The 18,429-nt window shown below is 39.4% G+C and overlaps 1 protein-coding gene across 1 annotated transcript in view; it reads left to right on the top strand.

Moving 5' to 3' along the window:
- GABRA4 (gamma-aminobutyric acid type A receptor subunit alpha4) overlaps window positions 1-17,592 on the top strand; it is a 45,257-nt gene extending 27,665 nt beyond the window's left edge. Inside the window, exon 9 of the mRNA XM_042053014.1 lies at window positions 9,292-17,592. Within this exon, the coding sequence (XP_041908948.1) occupies window positions 9,292-9,825 (534 nt within the window). The 3' untranslated portion in view covers window positions 9,826-17,592. The remainder of the gene's footprint in view (window positions 1-9,291) is intronic.
- The last annotated feature ends 837 nt before the right edge of the window (window positions 17,593-18,429 follow it).

Raw genomic sequence — 18,429 nt, forward strand, 5'->3', positions numbered from 1 at the left:
ACCTCAAATTTACTTTTCATCTACTTAGTGCACTTTTAGGCACGTCTAGTGGTAGAACATAGAATGGAGTGCTCTTCTTACCTCTTTTCCCCTCCCATTACATGATTCAGATTGCAAAATGAGCAAAGTGGATAGTGGACTGGCTCTTAAAACTTATCTCCCCTTTGTTTTTCCTTTCCAAATAATTTGCACTGCTCTCTGCACTGCTAGAGCTATGACATAGAATTCATTGTGTTTTGTGGCAGGTGGAGCTTTTACTTGGTCATATTCCAGGGCTCTGTAAGGCAACCCAAAATCTCTAGTATTATTGCAGTAAAATTCGGATTGACTGGCTCTACAACACAGTAGTAAACTGGGGTAGATTTCTCCTCCAAGTTTTGCTTTTGCTCGCAGCAGGTCAATATGGTGACTCAGTGGGATCTGGGACAAGCAGCATTAGTTACACTGATGACAACATGCTGCTTTCCCTGATAAATGTCAAATAGTGTGGATTTGGCAGGTTATATACAGTGTCCTCCCAGAAGAACAGACTGTTTTCTTAGGAAGGATTGGTAAGGATAAAAACCACTATGGTAGATTTTAATAGGAAAATATTACTAAATTATCATACAAACAATTTCGTTGTTGCAGCTAAACAGTAAGTAATGTCAGACTTTTGGTTGCTTTAAGCCTTCCAATTTTTCATGAATTTTTGTTTGGATTAATTGAGTTCTCCCAGTTTGGGAAGCCCATGCTGTCATATAACACATTACTGACTCTCCTAAGTATTAATTTACCGGTGTCTCATGGAAGTTTTAGTAGTGCTGTCATGAAAGACTCTAATTGTATTCTTGGAAAATTAACAGAAAAGCATAAAGATGTTTATTGACTGTTCACTTTTAATTTCATTCTACTAACACCTCATTGTTACATGCCTGATTATTTTAATGAACAATTAAAATTCTTTGCCGTTTTAAAACTGCTTTGACTGTGTTGCCCTTTTCAGGAAATCTTTTTTTTTTTTTTGACTGGTTGGTTTTGTGTTCGGGTTTTATTTTTTTAAGTATGCAAAATGGTTATTAGACACCTGAAGGGCTTAATTACTAAATTTCCCTGGGTGGGCATGTGCATTACTGACTTGCTGCTTCTTAAGTGTTTGCCATGCATCTTAGGTGTATACCTACCCTGTTTCAATTCAGTGGCCAGCATGCCTATAAGATACAGCCTCCCACAAATCCCACATGGGAATCTGAGCAGACTTGAGTCCTGCCTTTTCAATATTGGAGGATTAGATTAGTAGCCAGACTGCTAGGTAGTCCTTGGCATGTTAAGTTCCTATTGAAGCTGCTCTTGTTATGTTAAATAATTTATATGGGGCCAGGGAGAAGGAGAGGAATTGATTATGGAGCCAGCTTGACTGTGCATGCACTGTGATGGGAGGGCAAGATTGAAGTGTGGAGAATGCAACATGTATAACAAGGAAGGATGACCACTTGTCTTAGAATATCCAGTGGCTTGGTGGGGAAGTGCTTGAGATGTGAAAAGCCTGTGTTGATATCCCTGTGAAAGTCAGGGCAGATTTGAGAAGTGGTCTATTACCAAACCCATGTACCCATCCTGGTTGCTGGGTTACAGTAGAGGACGACAGAGTCTTTTTGTGAGTGTCTTTTTGCAGTGTGACTTAGCTGTCTCACCTCAGGAAGGAGCTCAGAGCTGGAAGCGCTGGATGCAGTTGGGTGGCTCCTTCTGCAAAGGCATGAAATCTAGGCTGTGATCCTACCCGGGGCATTTCTCTCCAGCTTTGACAGCTGCTTGCTAGATGTCAGTGTGTTAGCTCTCTCTCCCACTAGCACTGGTACCAGATGGTGGTGTTGTGACTTGTAAATTCTGTTGTGCATTTATCCCTGGGAAAGAGAAGCTACTGCTTTAAATATTGTACTACCTCAGTCCCAGAGAGAGGTACCATTTTAGTGATATCCTGTGGCAAAGATCTGTTGTGAACTAGAAAATGTATTGATCTGCAGCAGTGAACTCTCCACTTGAGTAAACAAACAGTGCAAAAGCAGCCCTGGGATCTTGCACAGTGACGCTGTGAAGCTCTGTCATAGGGTGAGGCTGATGCAGGTCTTCAGAAGTGTCTGTATATCCAACCCCACAACTGCTGAGCTGTTTTCCAAAGAGTGCTGAGGCAGATTAGAAGAATACATCTGAATTGTATTGCCAATATATGGTTCTAGTTTTAATGTGTGCCTGTTTTTCAGGAGTTGATGATGGCTGTGCTTCCTAGTGATCAGAGGGCCTAAGAAGGGGATTTTCCATGCGGAGTACTACTGATACTCTGTTAGCTCAGGCAGTAAGAGCTGCTTATTTTAGTTTCACATCTCAAAAGGATGTGTCCATCATAAAAACTGTGAAGAAATTTAAAATTGCAGAGACTGATATAAAGCTGCTCTGTAGAGCACTAACAGGCTATAGGAAGATGCTCTTGAGTTGTGTGAAACAGCTGACTGTACAGTGCTGTACCAACACAAGAATTTCTCACAGCTTGCAGTGTTCTCACTGCTTTTGTTTTTAAATACAGTCCTAAGGATTAAGTTCCCTGAGTCCCTGCTAATCACTTTTACCATTGCTGCATTCTTCCCAGGACTTGGCTTGTGACTTGTAAATTATGTTCTTGTTTGTTTTACAGATTCTAGGTTGGCCTTATCATAGGAAATATGTGGCGTGGTTGTTACCAGCTCTCTTTGTTCTATAACAAGATGACTAAGTTTGTCAGTTCAGTACTGCATATTGCTGTGCTGATGATCCCCTTCCCTTGAACCTCAGCTCAGCTGCTGCACGCTACTTCAGTTCATGCTAAATTTGCAATCTTGACTTCATTGAAGTGCAAAATTGCCTTGCTTGTCAAAAACTGGTAATACATACAAAACAATCCAGTACTTTATTTTTTTTGGCTCAAGTTGAGGCTTACATAGACTTAGAAATAGTTTCAGAATTTCCACATTATGTGAGCAGCTGTTTATGGTGTACAAACCATGTTAAATATTGAAGAGTGTCGATCGACTCATATTTGTGCATCATTTTAGTACTGTAGTAAACAGCAGTATCCATCAAAGTTGAGCTTAAATAGAAAAGCAAATGATGTATGAGTTGATTTTTGGCAATAGATTTATTGTAGGGGTTTTTTTGTTTGTTCTGTACATTCTGTCATAGGAGCTGACCATCAGACTTACTCCACAAATCTGCCACAGTAATTAAAAATAAATTGTATAGATTTATCCTGACCTATGCTAACAGCATCTTTCATTGTCTTATTCATGGTTAATTGCATGTGAATCCACTGGTCAAGGGAAGGATACAGCATTAATTACCGCATTTTACACACACTTTTAAGAAGGCTGGTTTAGATGTCCTGTCTTCATTCCAAGTGAAATGGACTTTCTGTTCTAGTACTAGCAAAAGGGCATCTTGCATCAGGACATTATATATAGGAAGAATTTGTACTCAATGGTTCTTTCCCTAATTTAGTTCTTTTAAAGATAAAACCCATGAGAAATAGCAGTGATACTTAAAATTAAAGCAAAATCTCTATGCCTTTTAAAGCAGTAAATACTTCAAAGGCTTTTGGCATAGTGCATTCTATGTGACAAAATTTGTCTGCCTGAACCTGAACCTATCCTACAGCCTCCTTCCTCCTCAGTGAAGTATGCTTATGCATAGGATGGGAGTTTTCTAAACCTCTTTCACTGAGAACATTTTTGGTTTTCTTTTCTTTTTTTAGTTGTATTTACTAATGAATTATTCATTTCACTGGAAAGGAGGAGTGATTGTCATAGTTGTATTTACTAATGAATTATTCAGTTGGCTAGAAAGGAGGAGTGCTTATCAATCTCTCCTGAAAAAGACTGTATTCCACGTTTTCCCATATTTGGTCAATTCCTTGGCTTTACTATACTCACCTATCTACCTCTGGCATGATCAAAGTTTTGGTGATAAATATTTCAACTCCCATCGAGGCTGGAATTTAGTTTTCACTGTTGCCAATCTTGGCTGTTAAAAATAAAATAGGCATTAGAGTACCCCAGCCAACCACAGAGCTTTAGCCAATGAAGGTGTCTTACAATTAGGACAATGTATATATTCTTAGATTATTATCAGAGCCCTTGAGAACTTTGTTTCTGCATGGACAGGAATCGTGTGTTCAAATCACTCAAAATTTTGAAACTCATCCATAGTGTTTCTGCCAGTAAAGGTTCAGAGCCTGAATTCTCCTGACAGGACAATAGCAAGAAGGTTTCCTCTTGAAGGAGGATATATCAGAGCAAAGTACTTACAACTTTGGTTTGGTGGTGGTTATGATAAGAGTTTCTGGTTTGTGTGGAATTGGTTGGACCAACTGGTTGGACCTGTCAGATGGATAGGCTATTTCAAAGGAAGGGTGAGGCATCATTTATGTAAGTAGAATTTGGTTTTTTTGTAGAAAGGCAGTCTTTATCAGACCTGTTAAGCCTGGCTCTGCATTGTGTAATAGACTGGATGTTATGGTATTTTTCAGGCTCCCATTTTGCATTCCTGAGCTACACAATTTTAATGTCTCCCAAAAGTCTTACTGAAATGTCTCCAGAAAATCAGAATCTTTCTCAGTCTAGAGTGAGAATGTAAAAAATGTGCACTCGGCATTTCCTGTGGAGCCCCGTCTGGACTAGCACGGCAGTCCTGTTGGCTCAGGACAATTGAGTGGTTTCCTGACTTGCCCTCATAAAAGAATCATTACTTGGATAATCCCTGCCTTTCTTGGCTTGCATTTTCATTTGTCTTTTGTTTGATCTTCATGTTATATTTCTTGTTTTTGTGCCTGTGATGGGTTGACCCTGGCTGAACACCAGTGCCCACCAAAGTTGCTTTATTGCTCCTCTCCTAAACTGCACAGGGTAGAGAAAATAAAATGTTCACGGGTCAAGATAAGGACAGGGAGAGATCACTTGCCAATTACCATCATGGGCAAAACAGACTCAACTTGGGGAAAATTAGTTTAATTTATTACTAGTCAAAGCAGAGTAGGGTAATGAGAAAATAAAACTAAATCTTAAAACATCTTCCCTGCAGCCTTCTTCCTGTGCTTAATTTTACTCCTGAATTAATATCTTCTGCCCTACAGTGGTTCAGGGGGATGGGAAATGGTAGTTACAGTCAGTTTATTACAAGTCACCTCTGCCACTCTTTCTTCCTCAGGGAGAAGAGTCTTCACACTCGTGCTCCAGTGTGAGGTCCCTCCTGGGGGAGACAGTCCTCCTTGAACTTTTCCAGTGTGAGTCCTTCCCAGGCTCTGCAGTTCTTCATGAGCTGCTGCAGTGTGGGTCCCTTCCACGGAGTGCGGTCCTGCAAAAACAGGCTGCTCCACACTCCAGCATGGAGGACCTCCATGGGCTGCAGGTGTATGTTTGTCAGACACTGGGGAAGTTTCTGGCAGCTTCTCGCAGAAGCCACCCCTGTGGCCCCTCTGCCATGCAAACCTTGCCATGCAAACCTAATCAGTGCTTCCAAATTAAAAAGTGCTTCCAAATTAAAGTAGGTTTGTGTTTCTTGCTGTTGTTTTAAAAAAGGTTAAGTGAAATAATTTTGGGAGGTAGCAAGTGCTTTGCATACGTTTATACTTTTGTTTGTCAGATTATCATTGTTGTATTATCCTTTTACTAGGGGTATATACCATAGCTGAAATGTATGTGAAATGCTTTCTTAATACAAACTGAATGTTGTATTGTACTGTGTTTTACAACAGAATTTGGTTCATTAAGGCTCACCACAGAATCAGACTTGTTCGATATTTTTATTAGTGAGCTTGGCACTAATCTTCAGATGATGTAGAGTCGTGAGACAGCTTCTGTACAGAGGAGAAATAGACTAATGTAGAAAGAAGTGAGTTATCTTTGTTACTTTGAACAGAGAAATATGTCAGGGCCCTATGTATACAACCAGTAATAAGAATTTTTGCTAGAAACTTTTCAACTGGACAGCTCAACAAGGAGGGATACCTGAGTGCTTTGAATGAGGAGAATGAGCTATTGTCATGATATTACTTTGAGTAAAACAAGTGCAAAGAAAGGATAAATGGGGGTCATGATGGTCAATGTTCTGGTGAGGCCACCCTGGCAAGGAGTGTGCATTGTGCTCAGCTTTGATGGGGTGTGGACCTGGTGCTCCATGGAGCATGCTTGTTTCAGTACATTTCAAGAACAAGGTTCAACTCAAGAACACAAATCCAAACTATTACAATGACATTGTGCAAGAACAACTGATTTTCTGTGATACTTCATCTGTGGAGCTTGTTAGAAGTGCCACTTCTGATTTCTATGCTCTGAGTGACTGGAAGGTGGTTCCCAGAGAATTAAAAAAAATGTGCCCATATTTTTGGTGCTTGTTATGCTGTGTTATTTTGTGATCTTACAATGTTATCTGTTTGAGCTTTATGTGTACATTTATGTGTATGTTATGAGCAAACTGTGTTTCTCTCTAAACTTGAAGTTTCTGAAGTATTGGAAGTTTTCTGTGTCAGTAACAATAAGGCGAATGCCCAGTAGGCTTTTACACAGATACACATTTTGACTATTTGAAAAAGTATAGATAATTTTATTCCAGGTTAGAGACTGTAATGGAAAATAAGTAGTAAATCCAATAGCAACAGGTCTGGTTGGGTCATTTAGATGACAGTTGAAGTGGGAGAAGATAAGGTATTGTGCAAATATATTGATGGAAACAAGTTCCTACAAAAGAAATGGAGATGACTGGAATGTGAGGAGCCTGACTGTTACCTGTCTCTCTTTTACCTGTGTCTGTAGTGGATGGTGCACAAAAGGGAAGTATACTGAGATGGTTGCTGAAAACATGTGACAGTACAAGTGAGCAAGAACATAGAATGGTGTCTCTGTAAATTAATTGCACTTAATTTATTGTTTTGCTCTTTGGACCATTCTTTATGGTTGCACATGGAGTGACTGAAGATGTGGTAATTCTATTCTCCAGCAGCAGCACTTCTAAGCCACTTGTCTAATGTAGGCAGAGAACAGGAAGGAAGCGAGACATGTCTTAATTCCAGTGCAGATCTACTTTGCACCCCCTGTCCCAGCCTGTGGATTTTTGCTCCCCAGGCACTGCTTGAGAGCTTTGCAGTGGGTGACTCATACTTGAGCAAAGCCAGGTTGTCCAAGGATCCACATGAAGAAGATAAAACTCACCTCCTCTCATTGATTAGTGCCAGCTTCTTGAGAGCACAGAGCTGTTGTTTTGGGCAGTGAACATTAATGACTTCCATCTGCTTAGCTTTGCAAGCCTTCAAGTGACGTGCAGCACTCCATCAGATATTACCAAGTCTCTAGTAAGTGTACCTCTGTCCTGATTGTACATTATCACTTCAATTTCGCAGTCTTGAAAACAGCTTTACTCTTCCTGGGTCATTGACAACCCTAGTGTGAAAGTATCCTAACTGCACACCCGTGTGTACTTCTGCACTTCCCAAAAAATGACTCGGGCTTCTCTATCAAACAGTAAAATTAGTGTTTTTTTCAGGAATATCCAGTCTCTTCTGGTGTTTCTTTCAGTCCTCTGCTTCTTTGGATTGCAGATGCAGAAGAGTAAATAATGGGGATTGACATGCTTCTATGCAGGAAGGAAAGCTGAAATTTAAGAGGGATTCTTTGGTATATCAACTGTGAGCTGGAAAATGCATCAGCCATGAACAGGCATAAAGCTGTGACAGTTTCAGATAAATTCAGGCCAAGAGTATTGCCAGTGACAGATTTGTACTGCAATTAACAGGATTAGGAACCAGCATTCTGGCCATGATGGAAATACTATCAAGTGATTTGGTTTTTTTTTTTAATTATTTTTTTAGATTTCTTTTCAGCTTCAATTTCTCTGTTTTCTTGAGCAGAACAGTGAAGCACAACTGATGTAGTAGACAGACACAGTGTCACTCTTGTCACTACTCAAGGTGCTACTAGTACTTGAATAACACTTAACCTGCTCTCTGTTACTGCTCTGTCACTTGGCTGGAGAGAACCGCTGTTGGACGAAGGAGAGAAGACATCGCTGCCTGCTTTCTCTCCCTTTGATTTGTGCTGTGAGCTTTGGCAGGGTTCTCTGGAAAGGCTGCAGGGAAGGGGAGCCAAAGGCACAGTTGGTATGGTACAGGGCAATGCTTGGGAATGGTATCATCAGAGGGGCATAAAACATAGGATTTTTAATATATAACAAGTGGTTGTTTGGGCCTGTCTGTATTTAGACCTGTGTACCCTATCTGTCCTCAAGTCTTTGTCTTCTGGAAAGCAGTTAGTTTCTTAATTAAAAAATATTCACATATTATATCTAAAGTATTATATGTTTTACATCATGTTTAGGTGCAGGACTGAAGGTCAGAATTCCTTAGGTACTTTTCCAGAAGGAAGTTCAGGAGATGTTAGTCTTCCTCTTAAGTGCAGAGGAGAAAGGCAGAGGCCGAGTCACGCTCCCAAAAGTCAGTAGAATATTAAACTCTGATGTATTTCCTATTCCTGTCCTTCCTTATCTGTATTTCAGTTTCTCATGCAGCCTAATAAGTACTATTTGGTTGAAGAATATCTTTCAGAAAGACATCCAGACTTGCCTGAAGACACCAAGAGATGGAGAATTCACCACTCTCTTAATGAATGGAGAGGAGTAGTTGGTGAAAGACTAATTTATTCCCTGGTTCAATTGTGCCTGGGGAATTTATTGCCTATGGTTGATGTGAAAAAGCACTGGCTTTATTTCTGAAAGAGTAGCAATGGGGTAACTTGGTTTGGTAAATACTTGCATTTTAACAGCCTCTTCTGTAGAAGACTAGAGTTCCTAGTATATGGTAGTTATTTTTCTGGGGATATAAAGCATAAATAAACCTTCATGGCTGGTAAGTTGCATCTAGAATGTTTTTATATGATCAGAGAAATAGGTAGACATCAGAGAATCTTGTTTTGAGCTTGAGCCTGGAAAAAGCTGTCACTCTAACCTGAGAATCCTTAGCTTCATGGTATTCAGTTTGTATAGGTACTGCATCACATGGGGCGTGATGCATTTAGATGTCTTCACTCTGGTATTCCAGCCACAGGTAAAAGGAACTCATTTGTCACTTTATATGCTATTAAATCTATTTTCATGAGTTTTCGGTATCTTTGTGCTTCAGGATCAAGTTACTGGTTATATTTGTGAGTATTGCTCCGATAGTGCGTGATTATAGTTTCCACTGCTTTTTTCTGAGTGTTTATTTGAAGAATGACTAGCATTTTTTTTGTAACTTTGCAGAGTACAGATGCCAATTCAAATGTGAGGAAAAGAACGAATGCCACAGTACAGTCTGAAGCTGATGGTGGGAGCCGAATTGACACAAGGCACAGCTCTGTCCAGCCTCCCTCTGTAGCTCAGGGGTCTTCTGACATTGCACCCCACTCCCTTTCTGCATCAAGTCCCAACCCTTTCACACGAATCAATGCATCGGAGACATTATCTTCTGCAAGAGCTACCCCTCCAGCTCCTCCTTCTACCCCCATTTTAACTGGATTTGTATCCCAGCATGCCACAGCTGGATCCCCTTCCATTCAGCACTTGCTTGGATCTAGACTGGAGCAGATTCAGACCACCACACCTAACACTTTAGGAGCATCTGCAAAGCCATCTGCTGTCACACCACCTCCTCCCCCTGCCTCCCACTCTGGCACGAGTAAGATAGACAAATATGCACGCATTTTATTTCCTGTTACCTTCGGAGCATTTAACATGGTCTACTGGGTGGTGTATCTATCCAAGGACACCATGGAAAAATCAGAAAGTCTAATGTAGTTTTGCTGCTATGTAGTAGTTCCTAAATTATACTCACATTTGATGCAGAGTTTCTTCTTTTGAAACTATTTAAAAAGGTCAGTAATTCTTATTTATAAAAGCTGTGTGCTACTTTCCCATTCTAAAGGCTGGAGTTATTGGGGATAATTAGTTAACTCTTAGCAGAGTATTGGGTAACAGTAATGGGTCTTCCTCCATTCAGCCAGCAATGAACCAACACTCGCTTGAGACAAACTACTCTGGCTGCACAGAACTTGCTTTTGGGAGGAACATGCACCTGAAAAACATCAGAGGTAGAGGTGCACAGCTGTGCAGTGGAACACATCTGACTGCTAGGAATATGGATGTTGGCTATTACAAATCCCTGAGGCACCCAGCACTGCTGTCTGGACACAGCACTGCATTCTCTGAGTGCGAGGTCTATGTCCTGAATATTTTGACAGTGCTTGCTGGGGAAGGACTTTCCCTGCTAGTTTAAAATTGGCAGAATGGGGGGAAGAAAATGAACAGTGGCAAAAGAAAAGAGAGTCCAGCCTGGGAGAGTGCAACTCCGGGAAAGTTATGCAAAGGAGTTGTAGAGCTCCGTATATTTTTACTAAGCATTATTTTGCATTGTAACATGGGAAATTCTCACACCAAACTAAGAATGAGTGAACCTTGTAAAATCTGAAATCTGATGCAATTCTCAAAATTGGATTTTCTTGTTTGGTAAGGTGATCTTAAATGGGCGATTCTTCTTTGACCTTGCTGACCAGCTTGAGTGGATTTACTCCTAAATTACATCAATTGTAGTAGATGAGGACCAGATCCACAATGTTCAACTTCTTATTTGAATTCTTTGCTTTTTCTTTGGATGCTTTGAGGTTTGGGTTTTGGTTTGTTTTTGGGTTGTTTCCCCCATACTTTTCAGTTGCACTCCTGATTTCCTTTAAACACATATTCCATTGCCCCCACCCCATGCTCCTTACGTAATGTTTGTGTCAAGTTAAATTTTTAACGTAGTCTTGAAAGTGGCTTCAAAATTAAGCAAAAAAAGCCTCATTTCCTGTGCATGGATGAGTGTGGCTAGGGCACGTCACTGAGTGAATGAAAGACACCCTTTTTGAGAAGGATGGCTGATTCCCTAGGTGGATCCCAGGCTAAAAAACTTAATTTACAATCCATTTGTTTACTTTAAACTGTGGCATAGATAGGTGCTTTTCATACCAAATTGCAGTATGCAAGCGGGCAGCATTATTAAAGAATTGAATAGTTAAACCTGATAGAAATCCTAATCGTAAATGTTATTTTCACTAGAAAAGGTAGAAAACATATTGCCAATAAGTACAAGAAATGTTTGTACAGATCCATCTGGCTCAGCAAATGGTTAGCGTTTCTGTGCAGGTGACAAGTGAAAATCAAAGGCCAGATTCTCAGCTATGATCTGGCTGTGCCTTTAAAGGGTCTGGACTAATCCTTAGCTTCAGTTGATTAGCTTCAGCAGATTGGTAGCCTGTTGTCAAAGTCTTATGCTGCAGGGCAGATCAGGTGAGTGTTGAGTGGTTCTGTGCCCAGATAATGATCAAGGGACTGGTGGAGACCACAAGCTGGTGGGGTAGTGGATGGCATGTGTGAGACTGCCCTAGACTATGCTGGGACAAGAGTCAGGGTAAAAAGACCCCATAATGGTGAGACTACAACCGTGCCTCTGTCTCTCCAAGCCTTTTAGCCAGCTCATGGCTGAGAATCTGACCTTTAACTTACGGGACCTGGGAGATGGCAAGAGATACTACAGCGTGTAGTATGGATCCCTTAGTGCTCTTGCATGTGTAATACTGGACTGTAGATGATAGAATGCAGTGGGAATGTCTTACCTAACCTTATTATAGTGTAGTGATATAAACAGTTGCCTTAGTCTTTCTTTTACTTAAGGGATGCTCTCAAAAGGCCAGGTATGGTTCTTTCCTTTTTCATCTTTTACATCTCGAAGATGCCTGAGATGCCAACACTCCTTAGAAAACCATTATGTGGCATATCACAGAACTGGAAGTGGAGCACCCATACAAGATGTCTTAACTGCAGTAGTTTGTATCTTTGGATGTACTGCTCGTTGCTGTAGCTGTTTCCTCTCTAATTAGGTCACATTGTTACAAGTTGTTAGAATAGAAGATAGTATGCAAGAGATTGATTATTTATTTGGTTAAGCCAGAAGTAACAAAGCTTAACCTCTGGGAATTACTGATTATGGTTGCACAAATGATAAAATACTTCTAGCATGAAGAAAGGTGACCTTCTGTGTATAGAACCTAGTATTTGCACCAGAAGTTACTGAAATTACTCTTTGCTTTCCTCTGTGATGAAAACCAAGGATGTTTTCTCACAGGCAGAGCTTTAAACGATTCATTAGAAACAGCTGTCTGTTCCTTCCACCCATCCCTGTGTACTGATTTTATAATCAGCTTTTTCTAGTTCACTGTTCGGTGGTATCAACACTAGTTCAGGCAAAGACTGATCTAAATGTGCTGCTTGAATTCACTTGTACTTTCTGTTTCATTTTAAAGGCTTATAAGGAGGAAAAAGGCTTGCAAAAATTAATAGATTCCAAATATTTATTTCTATGCTTCCATTTTGGGAGAAATTTTTAGTGATACCTCAGAAAAAGTTACCTATTTTAAATCTGCCAGTGTATTTCTGAAGAACTTTCCAACACTTCCATGCCTACATTCAAAATGAGATACATTAAAAAAAAAATCATTATGAGTCTAGGATTAATTTATTGAACTGTACTACATTTTTATGTTGCAGCATATGAATAAATTGCCATAATTACCTTTCCAAAGTACATGTGGACAATGTAAATAGGAATTTATTGTTAACAGTTGTTCTTCCTTATTTTTAATCTCCCTGAATGATCAGAAACAATAAAACAATAAAAAGCCTGCAATATACTCAGTGACACCAGAACTCGGAAGCACAAAAGGAGGAATATGCTAAATATAGTGGCCCAAATGTTCAAAACTGCTAACTAAAATCTTAAGGGAGATCATTGCAGGTGTCATTTCAATGACCAAATAGCTTATTAGAAATGAGCTTCAGTGAGATGAACTCTACAGGAGCTCTTCTTTTTAGTTTCTTATTCTTTTTTTCCCATTGGCTTTGTTGAACAATCTTTCTTTGACAGTATCATAGTGATTTAAAACTAACCAAACTCTTCAGATAAGTTCACATCTATCAACAGGAAAGGAAACTGGATATAATGACAAAAATCTTTACAAGGAAACAGAGATAGCTCTCCCCTGATATTTCCTTGGAGACATTGTTACCAGTAGCAAAACTCCCAGATTGCAGTGATGCAGCCCTGACCACTAATGCAGTCATTTGAGAAAACAGTTAAAAACATGGTTCAGGAAGATTGCCTTCACAGGAGCTGAAGTGTGGTTTGTAGTCAATTGAGAGCCCACTATTAACAGGTTTCACTGCAATTGTGAAAATAAGGAAGCTGAGAAAGGTGGCAAACTTACTCAGCCCTTCACGGTGACGTGAGCTCTTAGAGCTCAACAGAAGTACTGGAATCTGTTTTTCCTCCTGTAAAATGGACTTGTCTCCATCAAATGGATGTTGGTAGTACATTTCTTCTCCCATGTGTCTATGAAGGGGAAAAAAGTAGACTTTTAAAGCTGTTTATTTATCCACTCTACATTACTCTTTGATCAGGCAGGTAAACTGAACAATAACTGAATGAAAGAGGTAAATAGTTCAATAAGGAATGCGATTAGAGCTCTTCTGTTAACAGGAGCTAAGAGTTATTGATTACAGGGTATTCAAGTGGAGCCTTTGACATCTCATCATCTTTGTCATTCAGAATGGACCTTACGAAAAAAAAAGGGGAAAGCAAGTACGTGTATTTAATAGGATTTAACCAGTATTTCCACAAAAACCTGGATGAACTCAGCTTTTTGATATGCCCAGAATTCTGTGTTCTTCCACTGTATTGTGTACCTCCTCTATGTCATTTGGCCTCAGTGTACCTTAATGCTGTAGTACACTGTCTGTATGCCATGTGAGAACGTCAGGGTATGCAGTGTGTATTTATCCAATTTATCCAAAGCCTAACTTCCTATATTCCTTGTGCTATTAGAAGTGAAGGGAAGGCCAGAATGGAAGAAATGTCACACAGGCTTTGTTAGAGACACACACTGGCCATCTGGGACATTTTCCCATAGATACTACAGATTTCCTAGCAGGGTGTTTTTCAGTGTGCTATAGCACACTGTATGTCCAAATCCCAAAAGCTTCCAAGAGGTCTGTTTGGAAAGAAGAGTAGATCATGGACTTTGCACACTTTCCATAACTTTTGCTTGACTTAGAATATTAAGGAGGAAAGAAATTTTGGTGAGTTTTACCTTGTCTTCCAGAGACTTGCCAATAGGGCTTGGCCTCACTAAAATAGAAAAGGTTTGTGTGGCTAGCACTGTTATGAAATGCAATACAGACAGCTGACAAAAATTCAGCCTTGGTTTTATTTAATTCTAGTATTGAATAACAGATTAGGAAAAAAAGCAGCTGTAGTGTTGAGAAGCCTAGGTTTAGTATAACATCTGCTGATGATCTCGATCAAGCCAAGGATGATCAAAGTTGTAGAAGTCTTACAGAACTGTAGGGCTGTGCAGCAGTAAGTTTGCAGCAGGTCAGTGCTAAGTGGGCAGAATAGAAGATGCTTCCCTTCATACTCTGACAGGAGTAAAGCAATATTGCATAAGCAGTACAGCTCCTCCATTTATATTTGGTAGAACAAAACTGTATAAACAAAATTTCATATTCAGTGGAAATCTGAGGGGCAAATATCATTATGGAGGTCAGTATTAACCACCAGACAACAACCCGAAAAATCTCGGGGAAAAAAATCCAGGAAAAAATTTAAATTAATTTAAATGACAGTAGCATCTTTTAAAATTATTTATTTATATATATATTTTTTTGTATTTCTTTCTCTGTGGGCTTCCAAGGTAAGTTTACATTGTTGTAAGGACCTGTACTGGTATCCACTGACACCAATATGTGTTTTTCGTTTACTTCAGTGCACTTTAAATGGGAAGTTTACTGGAAGGAATAATGTGCCATTTTGAAAGAGTCTGATATGCGTTAATTTGTGCAATCTTCCTTTGTAGACCTCTCCTCAGAGTCAAGATGTAGCTATTTTGGAGAATGTGAGTGTGGTGAGAGTTTCAGCATGTTCTGAGTAAATCAGACTCTGAAAGTAAATTTTTGCCACATCCCAAGCAAGTGAGAGTAGTGCGAAGTACAGAGCACCCTGTAAAGATCTCTCTTTGCTAATGTTATGTTCTGTGTTAACTGGAGGGAATGAAAAATGCAATTATTGTAAAATTGATAGCATTTGCAAAACATACTTTGTTTTCACATGAGTTAGAAATGTGATAGTTACTTATTTCAGAATTGAACAGTACTGTCTTCTAGTCCATAACTTACTGCATCTAGATGTATCTTTTAGACTTTCTTATGCTTTTTGTATTATTCCACTGGAAAGGGTTTCAAAGAAAACCAGTTAATATCCATTGCAGTTGACTATATTTTTTGGTCATAATTCTGTTTTCATTTTCTTGTGCAAGAGGAATTGAGAGCATGATGGCTTCTTCAAAACAAAAATAACAGCAGCAAAAAAAAAGCCTTGGAGATTCCCTTTTTTAGAAAACCATCCAAACTCCCATCAATTTTTGAATGGTTTAAAAAAAAAAAAAATAGTGTAGTTTTAACATTTAAAAATACTAATGCTGTTGCAGCCTGGATACATATATACATTTATCTCTTGAAAAAATATCAGTTCCCTGAATTTTAAGGAGGAAAACTCAAGATGCACTTGCTAATAGTTCTGTATTGAAAGAGTACCCTTCTGGATGAAAACACCATGTAAGGTAGGTTTTTTTGTTTTTTATTTTTACTACTGTCTTCATATAACTATTTTCAAGAAAAAGATCTGGAGGAAAAGTATGGTATTACTGAATTAATCTTCAGCTAGCATGAAGATCTGGGTTATTTCCTGCTGGTCATCTTGCTGTTGTGTCAACATTTGCTTAGTTTTTTGTGAGTGCTGTATCCAGGTTGCTGTTAACTGACATAGTAATCTTTGGATGATCTGATGACATAAAGAAACACTTAAGGAAGTCATTGTTTGTGAATATGTTTTCATCCTTGGAAAAAACTTAACTGGAATTTGGTAGAAGAAGCAGATGACATTATGAAGCACTCAGCTGTACTTCTGAGCTCAATGAATTGAAAAATTTAGTTGAGTACTGCTTTGTCTTGCATCATCATCTTGTGCTGATGGCTCATCTCCATGCTAAGTAAAACTGCTACAAGGACGGAGGACCCAGCAGTAAAGAGCGTGTACAAGTATTTCTTCAAAGTTATTTTGAAATATGAGATGGCTAACCTTATTACTGACAGTAACGTCACACTATGCTTTATATTTGCAAGCTTGAAAATCTCCTTTTCTGTTAGAATGGACCAGGTTGTCAATGAACTTTTCATAAATCATAAATAGGTGATTCTGTATGTGTATGTATTTAATTTTTTATTAATTTGTGGCAACATTCTCTTATCACCAGATGAGTGGTGGAGATTTGAGGTGTTTCAGATAACTAGAGTTCTTGAGCAATTACTTTTAAATATTTGTTTCATAGGTAATTGACTTTGCAAATCAATACCAGCAGTGCTTTCATGGTGAAAATTAACCCACTTGTGAAAAGTCCTGGCCGTGAGTACTCAACCCTTATTTGAAGGGCTGATGAAGCACATTGGGCAGGGCAGCACTCAGGGTATGTTTATTTTGAGAGGCTTCTGAATTGGAGCTGGCTTATATCCTGCCATCTTCTGAAGCAATCTGCACCAGAGAGACTACAGAGCAGAATTGATGGGGTTTTTGTGGCCTTTTGTTAAGACTCCATCATAAAACTGTATTACTGCTGGATGTAGTGCTCTCACCTTCTTCTCTATTGTCTTGCTTTGTGTGTGGCAAATATTTCAGTGCTTGTGGGGGAGCAGTCCGAAATAACTTGTCTAGCTAAAGCCCCGAGTTTGTCTTGTTTCCTTTTGGCTGGTTAGTAGCAGTGGGATCTGTCTGATCTGGCTCCCCTCTTAGTGCTGGTCCAAAGGAGGGGGTGAGGACCCTGGATTGGTGCTTTGAGCTGGGTTAAAGCTGGTGTGAAACCACAGTCTGAGGATTCTCATCTTAACCTCCACTGTCATTAAAACAGAGGTGCTGTCAGACTTTCTCAAACCTCCGGTACCCCTTGTGGTCATTTTTCCTCCACAAAGGTGATTTTGTGAATTGTATCAATGACAAATCATGGACTAAAAAAACCCCAAAACAAAAAAAAACAGGCCAGAATTTTTGAAAGAGCCAAAATCAATGAAGTTCTTTGAAGAGAGAGAAAAGGAAGAGAAGGGAAAACATGAGGATAGATGAAAAATTTAATTTCTTGCTACCAAGCAGTTATTTTAAGATATGTCCTGTTAGAGGTACTAGAACTGCATCTGGCAGGAAACAGCCTAGAAATAATTATTTCTTCATTACAAGTATAATGAGAAAGTAATAAAGAAAAGTGTCTAATGTCCTGTTATAAACATTTGTGTTCCACTGTAGCTGTTTTCAAAAATGGTACTTTCATTCTCAGCCAGGAAGAGTTAGGAGACAGAATGGGAAGGGGAAAAGAATGAGTTTTATTAAGTATTACTGTTTCCCTATGTTTTAGAACATTTCTCAACCAAAAATGTAAACAGTAACATTTAAAAAAAAAATCTTTCTGGGACTCCATATATTTCATTTTCAGTAATGAAGCACTTAAAAATGTTTAGCATTTAACTTGCTTTATGTTTAAGAGATTAAATACAGGGAATGCTGTCTCCGATTTAATTCAGTTATCAGAGGGGATGTGGGTGAAGAAAAAGCTTTCGTTACAGTAACAACAAGTTTTTTTAAAGTATCATGCTTTCCTGCTGAATCTGAAGACTTCCTTCTTGTACCCAAATTCATGGGAGCTGTTTAGTGCTGAGCATTTCTGATAATCAGTGCTAATAATCAGTGCTAATAATCAGTGCTAATAATCAGACAGTGCTACAGCTTGTGGGCTGCAGATGCATTTAAAGTTTCCGTGTCTGAAAATGTCCGTCCACAACTTGGCACTTGCACAGCGTGGATCCCACAAAAGGCAGAGGTGTGTGTGTAGCCCACTGTGGGTGCATGAGAGCTGTTGTGTTGCTCGTGTGGGAGAAGATGGGAGTCTGTGGTCAGAAACAGAGGGTAAGGAGACTGTGACTGCCTCTTTCAGAGGCTGAGCAGAGCTTATATTGGATTAAGCCACTTATGAAAATGCCCCCTAAACTCTTTTCCAAGTAGGCGGCTTAGGAACAAGCTGAGTGCAATGTGGAATTCAACTCCAACTGCAAATCCTGCATGAGGATCAGCACAGTTAATCTCTCCTAAGGTTTCTGATGCTGTGGCTAGAAGACTGAAAAGGTGTGAGGTAGCTCCTGCTGCCAGCTGGAATGCCTTCATGTTGCTGTGCATCCAAGCTGTCCTGTAGTGCAACAGGGTCTTTGGAATAGTGG

This window comes from Corvus kubaryi, unplaced genomic scaffold (genome assembly GCF_017639235.1).
Source record: "Corvus kubaryi isolate FWS band 111438036 unplaced genomic scaffold, C.kubaryi_AGA036_p1.0 split1-131, whole genome shotgun sequence".
In the NCBI taxonomy this organism is placed as follows: domain Eukaryota; kingdom Metazoa; phylum Chordata; class Aves; order Passeriformes; family Corvidae; genus Corvus; species Corvus kubaryi.